The 16581-nt window shown below is 40.2% G+C and overlaps 1 protein-coding gene across 1 annotated transcript in view; it reads right to left on the bottom strand.

Annotated features, from left to right (window-relative positions):
• Positions 1 to 15271, bottom strand: part of atp11c (ATPase phospholipid transporting 11C) — a 41526-nt gene extending 26255 nt beyond the window's left edge. Inside the window, exon 1 of the mRNA XM_053323922.1 lies at positions 14754 to 15271. Within this exon, the coding sequence (XP_053179897.1) occupies positions 14754 to 14780 (27 nt within the window). The 5' untranslated portion in view covers positions 14781 to 15271. The remainder of the gene's footprint in view (positions 1 to 14753) is intronic.
• Between the last annotated feature and the right edge of the window lie 1310 nt (positions 15272 to 16581).

Raw genomic sequence — 16581 nt, 5'->3', positions numbered from 1 at the left:
TAAAAAGACAAAAAGGGAAAGGGAAGACATGACATAAAGTAATTTAAGACATGGAACAATCCCAATTGAATTAAGCCCATAACTAAAATGATCATCATACAGGAAACAAGAATTATCTACGGATAAAAGAGATTAGACCCTCCCATATGAGGCATGGTGATTGTAGAATTAATCAACGAAAACAAAAGAGCTATTTTACTGAGTGTACTGTTGAGATGGAGCAAATCCACAATGATCACAAAGGATTTGTTGTGGCCATAAAAAAAAAAAAATCAAATCTGGTAAGGCCCACATTCCACCCAGAGGTCAGGAATTAAGAGATTACAGTTTCTACCGTGGTGCAGAAAATTAAAAAATCTTAAAAGCATTCTCCTGGAAAACTGTGTAACACAAGCCAATAATTCAGAGAGGGGACAAAGGAAAAGTATGACAAGGGTCAACAGGCAAAATTAGTAACTGTGCAGGGACTATAACTTAATTTCTTCACTCCCAGGTGGTCACTCATCGATGATAAATGAGTAATAACTGTGGGCAGCCAGGAGAAAAGATGCTGTGCTCAGATTTATAGGCTGAACTGACTTGCAGTAATGCAGATGGCAGTGTATGCAGTCTAATGTATGAAAGATGGAAAAAAAACAAGTGAGACACGCTGGAGACACGCTGGTCCCCCCCCCCCCCCCTCCAAACATGAGGTGGCCTGGGCATTCCTCTTCCATAAAAGGCAGGTAGGATGAATCACAATGCAAGGCAGGGAAGCCAGGTTGTAGTCATGACCTTGGCTTTCCTGGAGCTCTGCTTACGAGCATTTAAAAAATAAAATTATACCAGAAATTATGACGAAGAAAGGAAGTGAGTACACCCAAACAATCGAAGTGATTATTTGTCAGAGGGGACTTCTACTTCTATTTAGTTTTTTTTGTTTTAAAATCAAAAATTTCCACACTGTGTAGAACTGAGTGTGTAAGATAACCTGAGGCTTCTTACCTAAGAGTAGAGATGTTGATACACCACTTTCTTTTTTGGCTCATGCACTGTTTAATTATGTTGTCCTACATAGGTTATATTGTATATCAATGAATCAATCTACAACAACAACAATAATAATAATAATAATAATAATAGTGGCTAAGAGACAGCATTTCATGTGGATCAGTCATGCCTGATCAGTTTCAGGTCAGTATCAGTATTACTCCAGTATTTCATATAAGTGCATCACTACCATTTAGATAGACTGGTTTCTTTTAAATGGGGCATTTAATTGCAACAGCTGCACACCAATCAGAGGAGGCCAAGTATAGCCTACCACTGACCACATAGGCTGAAGAAACATGATGGTATCACCAAACCACTGAAAAACATCCAGCAAAGCAAAAAGCTGATGGAGGTTTATAAGAGAGCCACAGATACAGCTTTTTTAGTCACCACTGCAAAAACAAGTTATTAATGCTTACACATATACAAACATTACTCATCAATGTTGTCTGGTTGTTCTTCTAACTCAAATGTTATGATATTATAATATGAAGTGTTGAGCAGCCGACGAGTGAGAAATTCAAGACAATGCATTATTTTAACGCCATGGCAGACTTATAATCAGGCTGATCATGAGCCTGACGGTGCTTTTTTTCTTTTCTTTTTTTTTTGGGGGGGGGGGGGGGGGGGGGTTCACACGGGACTGAAGGAGGCTCTGACCTGCTGGAGTTTGAAGGTCGAAAAAAATAGTTTGCACAACAATGTTGACATATTAAGGCCCAGTTTTTACTCAAGCACTTTCTTTGTGTGTGTGTGTGTGTGTGTGTGTGTGTGTGTGTGTGTGTGTGTGTGTGTGTGTGTGTGTGACAGCGAACACCTGAACAATCACACTTTTAAGCAAGCATGTCAACATCAAGTTTAAACTTGTAATTTGCTATTTTGTGATCCAAACCAATCTTCCACTTTTCCCACAGTTCCAGCGCCAAGGTTTAAATTACGTTCTAGCAATGGGAAATGGCTTTCAATGAAGCATCTCTTCACCACTGTGACGCATTTAAGCAAATGTAACTCAATCAGCAAGTTTGTGCATGCTTGAAGAATTCATTTTTAATCGACGCTGGGCTTTGACCAAGTACTACAGTTGAACATTACATTATATTACAGTGTAAGAATGTATGCATATCTTTGTTTATTGTTCTATACAGTTTTTTTTTTTTTTTTTTTTTAAAGTTTAGCTTTGTTTAAGCATGGGATTGAAATTTGACAACCACGGTAAACAGCTCTAAGAGCAACTTGTGAAACAAATATATATGTTTTGTACTTGTTTATTAATGTTGCATACTTTCTATTGATGTGACACTAAATAATCTAAGGTAAATACATTATTTTTAATTACCAATTAACACTCAGAATCAGCCTCTGCAGAATAAACTGGTACCATTCTCAGCGTTCTTTTTCGCCTCTGATGGTGAAAAACATGATCCAAATTAAGACTTCTACACACACAGTTTTTTTTTACGTGGTTATGTTCTCTGCACAAGCACAAGTTGTACAGCTATTACTGTGCCTGTAAATTATTAAAGGTCATGCAGGCAGGGGATCTGCTTTAGCTCATATAAATGCCAGCAACATGTGGGTTGAGGGGACACATTACCATGAACATCTGATCCTGGAGCATTGCCAGCAAATGTGTGAATTACGTCTGCCACCTGGACAGAAAGTTGCCCAAAGTCTGTTTCTGACAAGCAGGTAGATCAGAGAATAGACTTGAACACTTGGGGGCCTAATTTATGCATGTGAGAACAAAAACATAGCCTACATACAGTAAGTCCAGTTTATGCAATCACTTGCTTCTCGTTGATGGTCAAATTGCTCATTCTAATTTGGAAATATTTCCCCATCTTCTCTCCAGTTCTGACTGAAACTGTTAGCCAACAGGCTTAGCGATGTTCTGTTCACACCTCAGTATGGGTGTCAAATCTACCATCTCCTTCCTGCTCAGCACACTCTGACACTCCTTCAGTAGGACCGGACGGACCAGGCTGCCAGAGGATGCAGGGGGAGCAATAGGGAGGGAGTGGGAGGAAGAAAGAGTGCAAGAGGGAGGAAGTATAACAGGATCCAAGGACAAGAGTACATCTAGGTTTTCTATATCAAACAACAACAACGAACCCCCAGGAGGAGCAAGAGGCCAAGAACACCTCCATGATCTGCCCTTGTTCATTTATTTGAATCAGATGCAGTGTTTCCTGGCAATTATCCCTCCTCTCTGTACTCTGAAAATGTAATCTACAAATATAAAAGTAGCATTTCAGATTTGCAATACTGCAAATCACCAATATAACATTAGAGAACAATGTAGGGCCAGAAAAAGCAATCATGTACAAAGCGCTGTGCAGACAAAATAAAAAAATGCAACTCAGGAACAATTTACAAACCAAATTAGCCTCCAGTCAAAGCACCACAGGAAAGGGCTCTGGCTTGTTCTTCAGGGTTACATGTGAGACAATCAACAGTATTAGTTGTCGACTTCTGAAAGTGCCAATCTTTCACCTGTGCCCATCGCCTTAGGACTGATCACGAACAAGAGCCAAACTAACACATACAGTTTCAAGGTCATGGTCTTATCAGATAAACAAACACCAGTTTTGATGTAGACTAAACTGAACACTGTTTCTGAAAAGCCATAACACAATAAGAAATGTTGGCACCTCAGCACACATAATTCATGAAAATGAGATCCTGTATAAAATGAGGAAGTAGTCAATGTCCTGGGGTCCTAAAGATAAGGAAGGAACTATTGAAAGGCCATTGATTTGGTGGCGATTTCACTGTTAAATATAATGAGGGTCAGACCATAGTGCCCACTTCATTTTTGAGCAGTTACGTGTCCGCAATGCTTAACTCCAATATAGTGAGCTAAAGGCCACACAAAAATGCTAATGTAAGGGAAAATAACGCTGATTTCATTATCTTAGCCTCATTGTCAAAGGTTAAACAAAGCCATTCAATGACAATGATGTTATAAAGTAAAAGCAAAAGTGGCCAAGAGTCATGTATGTCAATATTAAACAGTAGATTCTTCCTCAGCTGCAAAACGTGAACAGCGATCAATAAAGCAAACATCCAATGCTCAATTGAGCTGAGATGTAATTGCTCAGTCAGAAATAAATGGTGCATTAGAAAAATTGAGAGTGCCTGAAACTTTACATTAAATTACACTCTAAATTAAATTATGCACACATTGTGAAATGAGCAGAGGCTGGGACAGGCGGGGAAAGGTGCTCCACTGAGAGCCGGGGGAAATATAAGGCTGCATTCAGTGACTGCCAACCTCCCAGTGATGACTCGGGTCTGATGATGCTGTCCTGTCACACCATCTCACTATTCAATGACTATCCGCTTTGTCACAATCTGCACGCTGTTGGTTGAACAGATGCGTACAGAGTAAACCTATACAATCTATTGTTACCATAACAGTACAAATTCACAGCACAACCTTTGTCAAATCTGTAAAAAACATATGAATGATTTCATATCATTTTAAGTACTTTCTGATGCTGTAGTCTGTGTTGTTGTATTAAAGATGGTGCATCATCTCAGTTTGGAAACCTGTCAGCTCCACTAATGTAAGTAGGCTGGAGCTCTTCTGCAGATTAGTGGGTCAGTGCATCTCTTCAACCACAGAGCAAACCCCACTCTGTCAAACATAATCAACTTAACACCACTACATGCACTATGAGGCTTGTGGTAATGAAGTCAGTATAATACTATGTAGTCTGTAACTTAGTCATTTTCATTATCAACAAATCTGCTGGTTATTCATTAGTTAATGCACTAATCGTTTATTCTATAAAATGTCAGAAGACAGAGGAAACAATTCCCATCAGTTTTCCAGTTTGATCAACTAATCGATTGTTGCCATAAGACGCCTAAAAAACTATCGTAATCCAGAAGTAGAGTCAAAGGAATTGGATTTACTGGCTTTATTCTTTAAGACATTTCACCACATGCCTCTCATCTAATAGGCTTCTTAAGTGCTCCTCACTGGTGAGTAGTCCATTACACTTTAATCTCTTTTGGGTGGTTACATACAGTCACGCATATTCCTCACCAGCCCTCATCAACATCTGTGTCATGCAAAAATAAAGCTGCACATCACAGTTTACACAGTGCTTTGACATACATATAAACATATTGCCATTTATGGACTGCACGTGAAACAGAGGAGTGTGCTGGCTTTTAGAGCTGCTGTGGACCGCCAAGTGGGGTCTGAGCTTATTATTAATGTTTAACTGAAGTGTGGCTCAGGCAGCATACATATGGACTGTATCTCCAGGCAAGGTTAGGATTAGGGTTACAGTATCAAGCAAGTTAATTTGACTAGTATTCATTTGCAAACAGCAAATAAAGATGTTACCGTCATGTATAGAAGAAAAAAAGGCTAGTGACAGCAGGTGTGCCAATGGTACAATGAGTATTATTTACTCTGACACAAATGGATTTTGTGGTCAAACAAAATCGATGCAGTAATATTTTCTAACAAAAGTGCTGAAGCAAACTGAAAAAAGTAAGCCCGAAACAATCGGTTCAGAATCAGAAGACCAGTCTGCTGCTGTGGTTTTGTACAATCAGTACAAGGGACAAAAACAACAAGCTCAGTCAGTAAGGAATGTAAGAGCTGTGCCATTAAGCTTAAAAAAAATCCACTTACAAAATCTACTTAAACACATTTAATGAGGTGTGAGGGAGCTGTGTGAATAAGTGTGAGCACGGGGGACCCTATGCTTGCACTTCTTTATGTCCTGCGTGTGTACTAATAGCTCTGTGCACTACACTGAGAACGACAGGTTTGTTGTAAACTCTGTGTTCCTGTTTGACCTTGGTATCTGCTTCATGTAATTCCCTGAGCAAAAAAACGAACCATGCTCTGTAAGACTAAGAATAACAGGAAAAGGAAGGCTGTGCGTGTGTCTCGCTCCTCGGTCGCATTCAACAACTTAACAACTGCTCCGCTTGCATCTTATCTATGCTATCAGGTTTTATGATGTTGCTTCAAGTTAAGTGGCTTCATCACGGGTCAGCCTTATCAGTCATTTAGTGTAGTACTTTATAATCATCTTCTTTTTTTCCCCTCTCACCACGTAGAGGAGAAACCTTAAGAGGAAAAAGCCCCAAGAGAGGATCTATTACATTAGAGCAGGTCTAGGCCTCAGCAAGAAATGTATTGTGAGTGAGTGAAGGAATAAATGCCTTGACTTAAGCAAACCATTTCAAGAATGTTGATGACAACAGTATAAACAGCCTGACTGCAACATAAAGTTTCAATTATGACAGGCTGAATAGTGCTGAGTGATCAATGTTTGAATACAAGGAGAACGATCCACACGTTGAATCAGTGCTGTTATCCACTGCAGTACCCTATCTAGTACTCACCTCCCTTTTATTCTCTCACTCTCTCTTTTTGGTCAGCCCACTTGCCTGTCCTCTTCCAGCATGCTCACTCTGCCGCTAATTGTAACTCTCTGAGTTTTGATTACACATCCAAGTGCTCACTGCATTGGCTACACCGAATTTACAGAGTCCACATTACCGTCTGAAGTCAATATAGCACAAATACACATTAACATCAAACCTGAATTAACCGTTTGTCAATGTCACTGCAAGGACTTTAATAAACAGCCTTCTTAGTACACATATTTCATATGGGCTGATTTGTCTAAATTCTACACAAAGACCTTTTGTCGTGTAATTATTATCACAGAAAACTGTGCTCAGATTTTTTGATATTTTCTTCACAAGCTCTGTTAGTATATCCTCACCATATCTAAATATCAAAGATATGTGGCTATAGTTTGTCAATGGTTTTATCACTTTTGGCACTTTATGAAAAGCTATGATAACAAATCTTCTGCTTTTATTTGGAGAAGTAATGTTTTGCTCATGTACTAATTCTGAAATTACTCATTTGTTTAAAACCACTGTGTTACAGATATTAGTCACCCTCCTTCCTTAAAATGAGTGGCTTAACACTACAAATAAAAAAAAGCCAACGGACAAACAAATTCAATTGACAATGCACTTAGTAAAAAGTTCAAAAACACTCTGGACAGGTAAGAAAAGAATTACCAGACTTACTGTTAACATTGCTGTTGCCAAAGTTTCCAATTTCTTCAATTTCCATGCACTCTGTGACAGCAGTAATGAGTAGCATTTTGATGGTTAAACAGATTTGGGCGCAAAGTAGGAAACCATAATGTATAGCGATTAAATGACCAAACATACCATGTCTCAAAACAAATCCACATTAATAGCGTATTATTAAATTAGTAATACTAAATCAATGAAAAGCAGAGCCATTATCCCATAGTGAAACAGGAGTTACCTCCATCATGGATTCACCAACACTTGCCTACGGCATAGTATAAAGACCCCATGTCAGAGGCTACAGTCTCCTCTGTCCACTTTTTGAACACAGTGATGAATAGCCTCACAGAGTCATAATCGTCCAACTTGAGCTGAGGGCTGATCCTAAGGAGCTGTTGTGGATAGGCAACAGCTCATTGTTCTACTAGCATCCCTGCAGCTGTACGAGACACAGAGTGTACTGTACCACAGGCTGGTACTGGCCTACATTACACTGTGTCCCTCGACAATGGGGAGGAGGGGAAAATCGTCGAGACCTCGCAGTGGGAGCTGCTTCCTCAATCATTTGGTAGCCTCAAAAAGCCACAGATATTGTGCTAGCTACTTTTGCAACGCCTGTGGTGTACAGACAACTTGTCAAATATCTCATGTGGACATTTTGTGACTATATGACAGTTGGCCATAGCATGTGAGACCGTTCCCCTGACTGAAAACTGAATGGCTCATTGGTTTCTGTTTTCAGTACACTGTGAATGTACATCAGTGTTGAAGGCATGTTTACCAGCAGGAAACATCTAAGCAAGTCACACAATGCTGACAGAGGTCTGAGTTATCTGTGTGTATGACACACACTGTTCCTCAAAACAGAAGCTTAAACTGAATAAAGGACAAGGAAGTAGCCTAACCGTCACCCAACAAACCTGTAAACAAGTTTTATATTCACTGGGCAAGTTACTTTTTAACTGGCTTACGCTCTCAAAGCATTAATTTACTAAGGCTTTGGTTTTAAGATTATATGTTACTCCACCTCCTCCTGCTTGAACTTTGTCCCCATAGCTACTGTACCATGCTCTAGACAAGTCAGCTCCCAAAGTATTAGAGAAAATGACAAAAGTGAATTATTTTCAAGGGTTCTAACATAGGAAATCTCCACACTTAATGTTTTAAGACCAGGAAAAGTGAGCACATTTTGAGCTGCAGCCTTGTCACACTTTAATCTATAATTAAAGAGAATGTAAAGTAGTGAAGCCATAAATGGAGTATGTTTTTTCCAGCCAAGTGCACATAGTCTCTCTACTGTTTTTGTGTGTGACAAATCACCAGATTCAGCTACTCAGATGAAGGTGTTTGATCCAGCTGGGGTTTTTTCTGTGTTGTGTACAGGTTGTAACTTAACTAAACTCTCCCCTCACCCACCATGGCTGGCAGAACGCCATACAATACTAACAAAAAGGAATTTACAGTTTATACCTGAATGCTGACAAGCTTTTAAAAAAATCTCCATCTCAGCTACAGCCCTTCTGATGACATTATCTTTAATAATATATGAGGCTACACTGGCTGTAATTGCTATTCAATTAATTATCGTCAGACACTGCAGAGGGGAGCAATGAGACTAATGACAAAGCTCAATGTGGTTCTTGTCTTCCTCTGCTCAGAGGACATAGTTGATTTGGGTTTGGGTTTTTTCACCAAGTATTCCCTCCCACCAAACTGTTACCACATTAAAAAGCCTCATTTTTCTCACTGCGACTGAGAAACACTACCCGCCTAGCTGGGAGTTTGCGGTTGAGATAATCATTGTAGGCTGTTGCTTTAACCTAGGTATGTGTGTGTGTGTGTGTGGGAGGGGACATGTTCATATGTCTTCCAGCAGTGGTTAAATCCTCACATGGGCTTTGCTGCTGTTCTTCTTCTCCGTGTCAGTAAGTACCCTATCATTTCAGGTGACAATGAAAAAACTGGGATGATGAAACATCAAGAGGTGGCGTCGTCTCTCCTCCTCCCTCCATGCTCAGACACAGTGAGACATAGACACACACACACACACACAAAAAAAACATCCCCCCACACATCTCAGCATTCTCTTCACATCTCACTGCGAATGCTCTGTGGGTAATGCTGGAGCTGAAGCATGGCACAGAAAATCTGTGGATGAGCCTTTATACATATATGGATGACGAGGATGCATTTTGAGTGCCACTAGCCTGGTGCGGATACGTGGGTCAGGAAAGGGTGGAGCGATGTGAAGAGAATTCAAAATAAATGAAGCAACCTGAATTATTTAGAGGTACAAACTGAGAATTCAACCTAGCTTTTAAAAGGAAGTGGAAGACTGCCACAAAAAGCCATCCGCGGTCACCTGACCCACCCACTCTGATGTTAATCACCACAGAAACCCTGAAGGAGTCCGTCCATTAGGTAAGCACAGTAGAGAAAGAGATGGGAGAGGTGCAAAGAGGCTACAGGTCCGCCCCCTGGTTTCACTCCAGTTTGAGTCACGCATGGCTCTCCGGACTCCCCCACTACATTTTATCACCCTGCTATCCCACAGACGGCTGCTTATTCTTTTACACCGCCTCCCTCCCCACACTAAATATATTTATTATCCTGCTGTGTGTTGCAGATGAGCTCCTTTGGCTGCGTTTCCATTACTGGGCAGAGTGCAGGAGAACAGACGGAGAGAGGAAGGAAGAGAAAGAGATGAGAGTAAGCAATTCTGTTCGCCAGGCAGCGCGCAGTGCAAGACTCATGGCGGAAAAACTGAGCACAGCTCTAATCAATACGCATCTCTCCTAATCAAACAGGCCTAATAAATCAAATGGCCCAACATGCCTTGTATGGTATGTAGCCTTCAGATGCAGTCTTACCTTAACTGCTTACACAAGAATGACAACTCTGTTCAGGGACTCATCAGTTAATAAAAGCCCTTAATGTTTCCAACAGGTGCTACTGGCTGTTCACAGACAAGAGCATAAAAGCAAGACTGATCTGAATGCAATATAACTAATACATGTAGAGCATTATGAAACATGGTAGATAATGCAGCAAAACCACAATACAGTAATGAAAAAAGCATGAGGTACATTTGACGTTAATGAGTATTTATAATACTACAAATCAGACTCCCAGTATTTGCAGTTCAGATCAAAGTACTGTATTGTACAGCAGCAGGTTAAATAGCTTCCTCTTTGATTGTGGAACAAACAGACTCCAGGGAGAGTGATAAAACATATGTGACATTCACTTATTGTTTGAATAATTGAAAAAATGAGTCCCTAATGGAGAAAATTCACATGGACGTCCCTTCAAGACAGAACAATAACTGAGAACGTCAGTGTAGATTTTGGTACTCAACTTGCTGAAAGTTGACATCAAAAAACAGAAACATGGTGGACAAAGTAAATGTTTGGTTGATGGCAAGAAAATTTAATTTTAATTACTTCAAATATTGCAAATAAAATGTTTTCTCACATGTAATTCGTAATATGTATTAGGTGGTAACTGTTAGTTGCAATGCGATGCTTGTTCGAAACATGCCTGATCATTGTTTGGCCTCCAGCCGCTACTTCAATGCATAATTAACACATTTGATATGAGGTGTGAAGAAGTGTACACAAGCAACATGAAAGAAACTAACATTCTGTTATACACAGATGTTACAAATAATAGTAAATAGCATGTTATTTTCCCTTAAAATAAGGGCTGCATTTAAAAATATAATAATGTTATTGAAATAAAAAGGATCAGATCGTTCCTGTTTTCTTTGCCTTCAGTTTGTATTTGAGTGGGTATATTTGCTCAAATGAGAAGTGCTTTGTTGGAAGTGGAACAATCTCCACAGTCTTGGAGCACTGGAGACAAACTGGTTTTGAACATGCCGTGGAAAGTATTTCCTTCGTTTTATGTGTATTACTATAGGATTGTATATTGTGGGTTCTCAGCACTTCCATAAAACGGATGACCTACACTCAGCCATGTACAAGAGAAATACGAAGGACATACAAACATTAACACAAGTATTTTAGTTTATATTGCATTTTAGGGAATGTACTTGTGCAGCAACAAGTCTGGCACTAAATACAACACATCATCTTTGTAGCGTCCATGTTGTTACAATTACATTACAACTTAAAAGCTCATCAACACACTGATGTCAGAAGAATGACTTCTAGACTCTGGAAAATAGGATCATCTGAGGACACACATGAAGGCAGCAAACGCCTCTGAACGTATACCCAACCTTGTGTTTCACATTAGTAAAAAAGTGTGTTTGTGTGTATAGCTTGCATGTGTGTCAACACACTCTGCACTTACTTGTGTTTCTGAGTGCGTACGTGAATGCAGGTTTGTGTGTGCAGCTCAGACCTGCGGGTGCTCTTTGCTGACCTGAGATACAGGTCTGCAGAGCCCGGGGGCTTCCAAACACATCTGACATGCAAGCCTTCAATCCTTCACTCATAACAACATCTCCTGCCAGGCAAGGGCCTGCGTACTACTGCTAGGGTCACAGTCGAATAGAGATAAATCTGAGACAGGCAAACCTCGGTGCATCATCCTGCAGCAGTAAGGGCAGAAGGGTGAGGGGGAAAACCCCCACTGAGGAAAAGGAGAACCACAGTGGTGTTGCACTCTGGGCAAACAAACCTGTGTATTAAAGGTGGTGTCAGAAAATGTTTGATGACTCACTTTGTAGGACTAAAATCACAATTGAATTTGCATGATAGGGAACTAACACTTAACTCCCACCTACTTTAAACTAGATTTCCCTCAAAACATGTATGAAGTCACAAGAAAAAGAAAAACACTCACAGTATCAAAAGAAAAATGTTCTACGCATGAGAAAATAAATGTGTAAATGTCATCATGACTGTAACATTTATCAGTCAGCATATATACCAGGGCGTGAACACATAGGCTAGAATCTCTTTGTCAACATAAGAGTACATTTTCAAACGGCAGTTTAAAATGCTACTCAGGACAAAATACCGGTACATTACAATATTTAATCTTAAGCCTTGTGGGGTTAATTGCAAAATAAAAACCAACACGACATTTCACACAGGAAATGTGGACTGCAGCTGTGGAACAGCTCAGATAACTTCACACTTCTCCCTTCTTAACTTACTAATTATTAATTTAGTTACCAATCAATTTTCAGTTCACCAGTCAGTGGTTTCATCTATAAAAAAAACAGAAAATGTCCCTCACATGTGCCACAGTCCACATCTTCAACGAAAAGTCTACGAAAACTACGAAAAGCAGAAAATCTTTGCATTTGAAAAGCTGGAACTAGCAAATATTAGGCAATTATTCTTAACAAATTACTTTAATGATTGATTGATTATGAAAATTGTTGTTAATGAATCTGTTATACAATAAATGACCAATTGTCAACACTAAGCCCTATTGTTATATAAGCCTGACACAAAGCAATTCAGTTAGAGTCAGCGTGACCATTTCCTGCCTTTGTGCACGGAGTAAGAGCACCTGTCGAGCTTCCATCCTCTAACTGGGTTGTGCTGGGCTGGACCGTTTTACAGAAGCTTGTGTGTACTTCACTAAGCAGGAGTATTAGCTGCTGCAACAGAGTCAAAATATAGAGCAGAAATTTCACACGTGTGATTTCTACTGATTTAGTGAGTAGGCGGAGGCCTACTGGTAACCATGGTGCAAAAATCGCCTTGGCAATGGTGTTTTCATGCATCTCCTGTGTTCTCAATGAATACTATCACATTTCTGCCAGGCTCCACCTCTCACAGATCACACTGCTCCCTTCAAGGGCTTGAACGAACATCAAAGGCAACACTGTGATTCTGCATTCCTGTCAGAGCATTACAACCTCTGGAGCTTCCCCCCCTCTTGAAAAAAAAGCCCAGGCCCACTCACAGTCACCCCCCACTCTCACAGCCATCTTTAATGATTTTCCAAAGACATATTCAGGGTTTAGTGGCACAATGTATCATAGTGGGGGAGTCAAGTGATGCATACAAGGCCTTCTCAGTTGCATTTTGGTATGAGCAGTCACTCTCTTCCCCCCTCTCCTTCTCTCTCCTCATGATGCACATGTACTTCCCATGGGCAAGGGGAGGGTGTGTGAACTGGGAGCCAGAGAGCCCGCGCCTGAGATAACGGCGCTGTGTGCATCAGTGACAGTGTGGCTGGCTGCTCCGCACAAAATATTATTTACAGCTCACACTGAAGAGAAATTACAGCAGCAATCCTCTCCAGAAGCAAGAAAATCAGCTGACCTGGCAACACTTAGAGAGAGGCCAGGAGGAGGGTCAGGCACTATAATTATTATATTGCTTCTCCTTATTCACTGTCGATATCTATACTGCTCACATAGCCTGTGGGGGATACAACCCACTGGTGACAACAGGTTACTGGTGCATAAGGGGATGATAAAGAGGCAGTAAAGACAGCTTAGCATTTATAAACCTGGCCTTGCAGATAGTTACTCCACTTTCAACTAGACCACTCATGACTGATTAATTTGGGAGAAGGGCAATGAAACCAATGGATGAACTTTAAAAGGGTAAGAATTAAATTGACCTATCTCAAAATATGATGTCAAAGCAGTTCACGCTGGCAAAATACCAACTCTTAATATTGAACAAAAGCTGGACACAAAGTAGTATTAGAGCAGAAAGCAACTGTAGCAAAACGCAAAACTTAGGCATCCTGTCAGGGGCTTCAACCCACATTTATTTTCATTATCAATTAATCAGTTAGCTATTCATCCTATGGAAATCCCATCACTAGTTTTGAGAGGCTAAGGTGACAACTTCTCTTATTTTGTCTGAGCAAGGATCGAAAATCCAAAAAAATATTCCATTCAAAGGGGTATGAAACTATGAAAACTCTACATTGTTTGCAGTTTGGTTAATTAATTGACATGATTATCAAAATAGTTGTTGATTCATTTCCATGTTCACTGACCAATCGTAACATGAAGGTTTATACACATTTTGAAGTATGGCTTTGTGCCTCATAACAGAGTATATTTTTGGCATTTGGGTCTCCAGAGAAAAGGAGCCCATGTCTGTAGAGACAGGTGAGTAAATTGAGCTTTAGCCACGAGGCTTAATTCAACCTATAAGAGTACACACAGGTGGGACCTCAACCCTGTTCATGGGTTGTACAGTTTGTACAGTTGAGAATAAGGCAAGTTGGCGGAAACCAAAAATGACTTCTAAAAATACCCATTTGTCTCTCTCTCTCTCTGTGTGTGTGTGTGTGTGTGTGTGTGTGTGTGTGTGACCAAAACTGTAGTTTAATGACAGAGTGGAGCTCGTACCAACTTACATCTGTCGTGACTTCCTGACTGGCAAGAACTTACATAGCAGTTAGCTAACTGGCCAAAAATGCAACTTAAAGGAGCTTACTTAACAACAGCATGTCATTAAGTGAGACATCAGCTGTTTCGTCTTGTCATTCAGTGTGAAGTAACTGGTTGTCAGAAGCCAGGACTCTCAGGAATTTACGGCGAAAATACCAAGAGGAACTTGCATTATTTCAGGGTCATAATCACAGCAGTTAAAACGCTAGCCGGATCGGCATGACGCCAGAAGCTAACAGTGTGTGTGTCTGTGTGTATGTGGGTGTGTAATATTGATATCAGGCACACATACCAAACGGTTGATTCTTCTCCGTAGCATCTTCTTGTGTATCTTCTTGGATTTAGCAATAGTGATGAACTCTTCTGATTCAACAGACGCCTCCGGGCTCCTTTTAAGCTCCTCCGGTGGAATAACTTTACATGTATGTTAGTTAACCTGCTATCTCCTTAGCTATCTATTCTCTACTCTAACGTTAGTTCTAGCTATATGAAATGCCGCAGCGACGCTACATCGTTTCCATTTTGTTTGATTTCGGTATCTTCCCACCATTCGCATTATCTCCCCCCTTGAATATTTTCCGCGTTGCAGTGTACTAGTCTCGGGTCCCTCTGCCCAGGGCTGAAACAGTCCCTGACATTTCGCTCTGTACCCTGTTGCTGAGACTCATGCAAATCATTGGTCGTTCTCAAGTCTGCCTCCTCGCTGACTCAGAAACTGCCGCCGACACACTATCAACTAACTTCTCTTAATCAATCCCCGCGCACAGGTCGCCTCACCTCCCTGTCAAACAATTTTCACTCCAGCACCCAGCAGCAGCCCACAGACGTTCCCACGTTCACAAGCTCCACCCGGCGAAGGTGCGGCGAGTTTCACCCACACTGCATTATGGGTAGTGTAGTCCAAGGTTCTACTACAACCGTCCCTCTTTTTTCTACATGGTCTTTAACAGGGGTGTCATTCAACTCATTTTGATTTCAAGGGCCACATACAACCCAATTTGATCTCAAGTGGGCCGGACCAGTAAAAGCATTGCATAATAACCTACAAATAATATATAGGCCTAATATATAGGCTATTATAACTTTACTATAATAAACCATCTATTTACTTAAGAAGAATGAGTGCAATTTCAACAATATTGTCTGTTTTTTTGTCATGTTATTTTGCACAGAAGCTGCTGATTGACAACATTTTGCACTTGAATATATGTTTTTAATAATATATGTATTGTTTTTTCAGATGATTGTATTCATAGTCAATGTGGAGGAAAAAAAACTTCTGAAGCAGCAGAAAAATTGGAATTACTTTTCTTTAATTTTCATACTTTGCAAAGTTATCCAGTGGGCCGGATTGGACCCCTTGGTGGGCTGGTTATGGCCCACGGGCCGTACGTTTGATACCCCTGGTCTATAATGACATGGAGAGGTGTTAATTTGTGACTGAGCTCTGAGGATCACAGATAATTTAATAGAAGTCTCTTCTCTGGGTAGACTGTGCACAGGGGATTTTCTAACCAAACCTTATAATAGAATGATACATAACAAGCTTTAGCTGGGTATTATACAATATCTCAGCCTTAGATGCAGCTGTTTTGGAAAAAAAATATACCAGACATTTTTTCTAAATAACTTAAAACATGATACTAACAACAAAGGAAGTATACACTAAACTCACATTAATACCACATTGAAACAGAACGTACATTCAACCTCAGAAATCTTAGCTTTATAGTCTGCTAACACATAGTCTAACATTTTATCCACCTCATGCTTGACAGTCGGTTTTCCAGGCCTTAGAGAAGGAGGTTTTCTGAAATAATGAAAAATGACAAATTAACATCTTTATCATTTTTATTAGAGAATGTTTTCCAAAAAATCACGTAACACTGACAATTACTATTAAAGTAAAACTATTAGGGTGTCTCAAAGACAATTCATGAACTACCATGACATAAATGATCATTAAGAGATTATCCTGGGTAATGAGCTGATACTGGATCAGGGACTTGCCCATGGACATTTAACTGCTTTCTGACTCCTGTGCAGTTAAAGGTCGAAGGTTAACATATCATTTATTTTATTTTTTGGTAAACATCCTTAACACAGTGGATGGAGACACT

Source organism: Scomber japonicus, chromosome 8 (genome assembly GCF_027409825.1).
Source record: "Scomber japonicus isolate fScoJap1 chromosome 8, fScoJap1.pri, whole genome shotgun sequence".
Lineage (NCBI taxonomy): Eukaryota > Metazoa > Chordata > Actinopteri > Scombriformes > Scombridae > Scomber > Scomber japonicus.
Note: the sequence above shows the minus strand (reverse complement) of the source record. Positions and strands in the feature narration are given on the sequence as shown.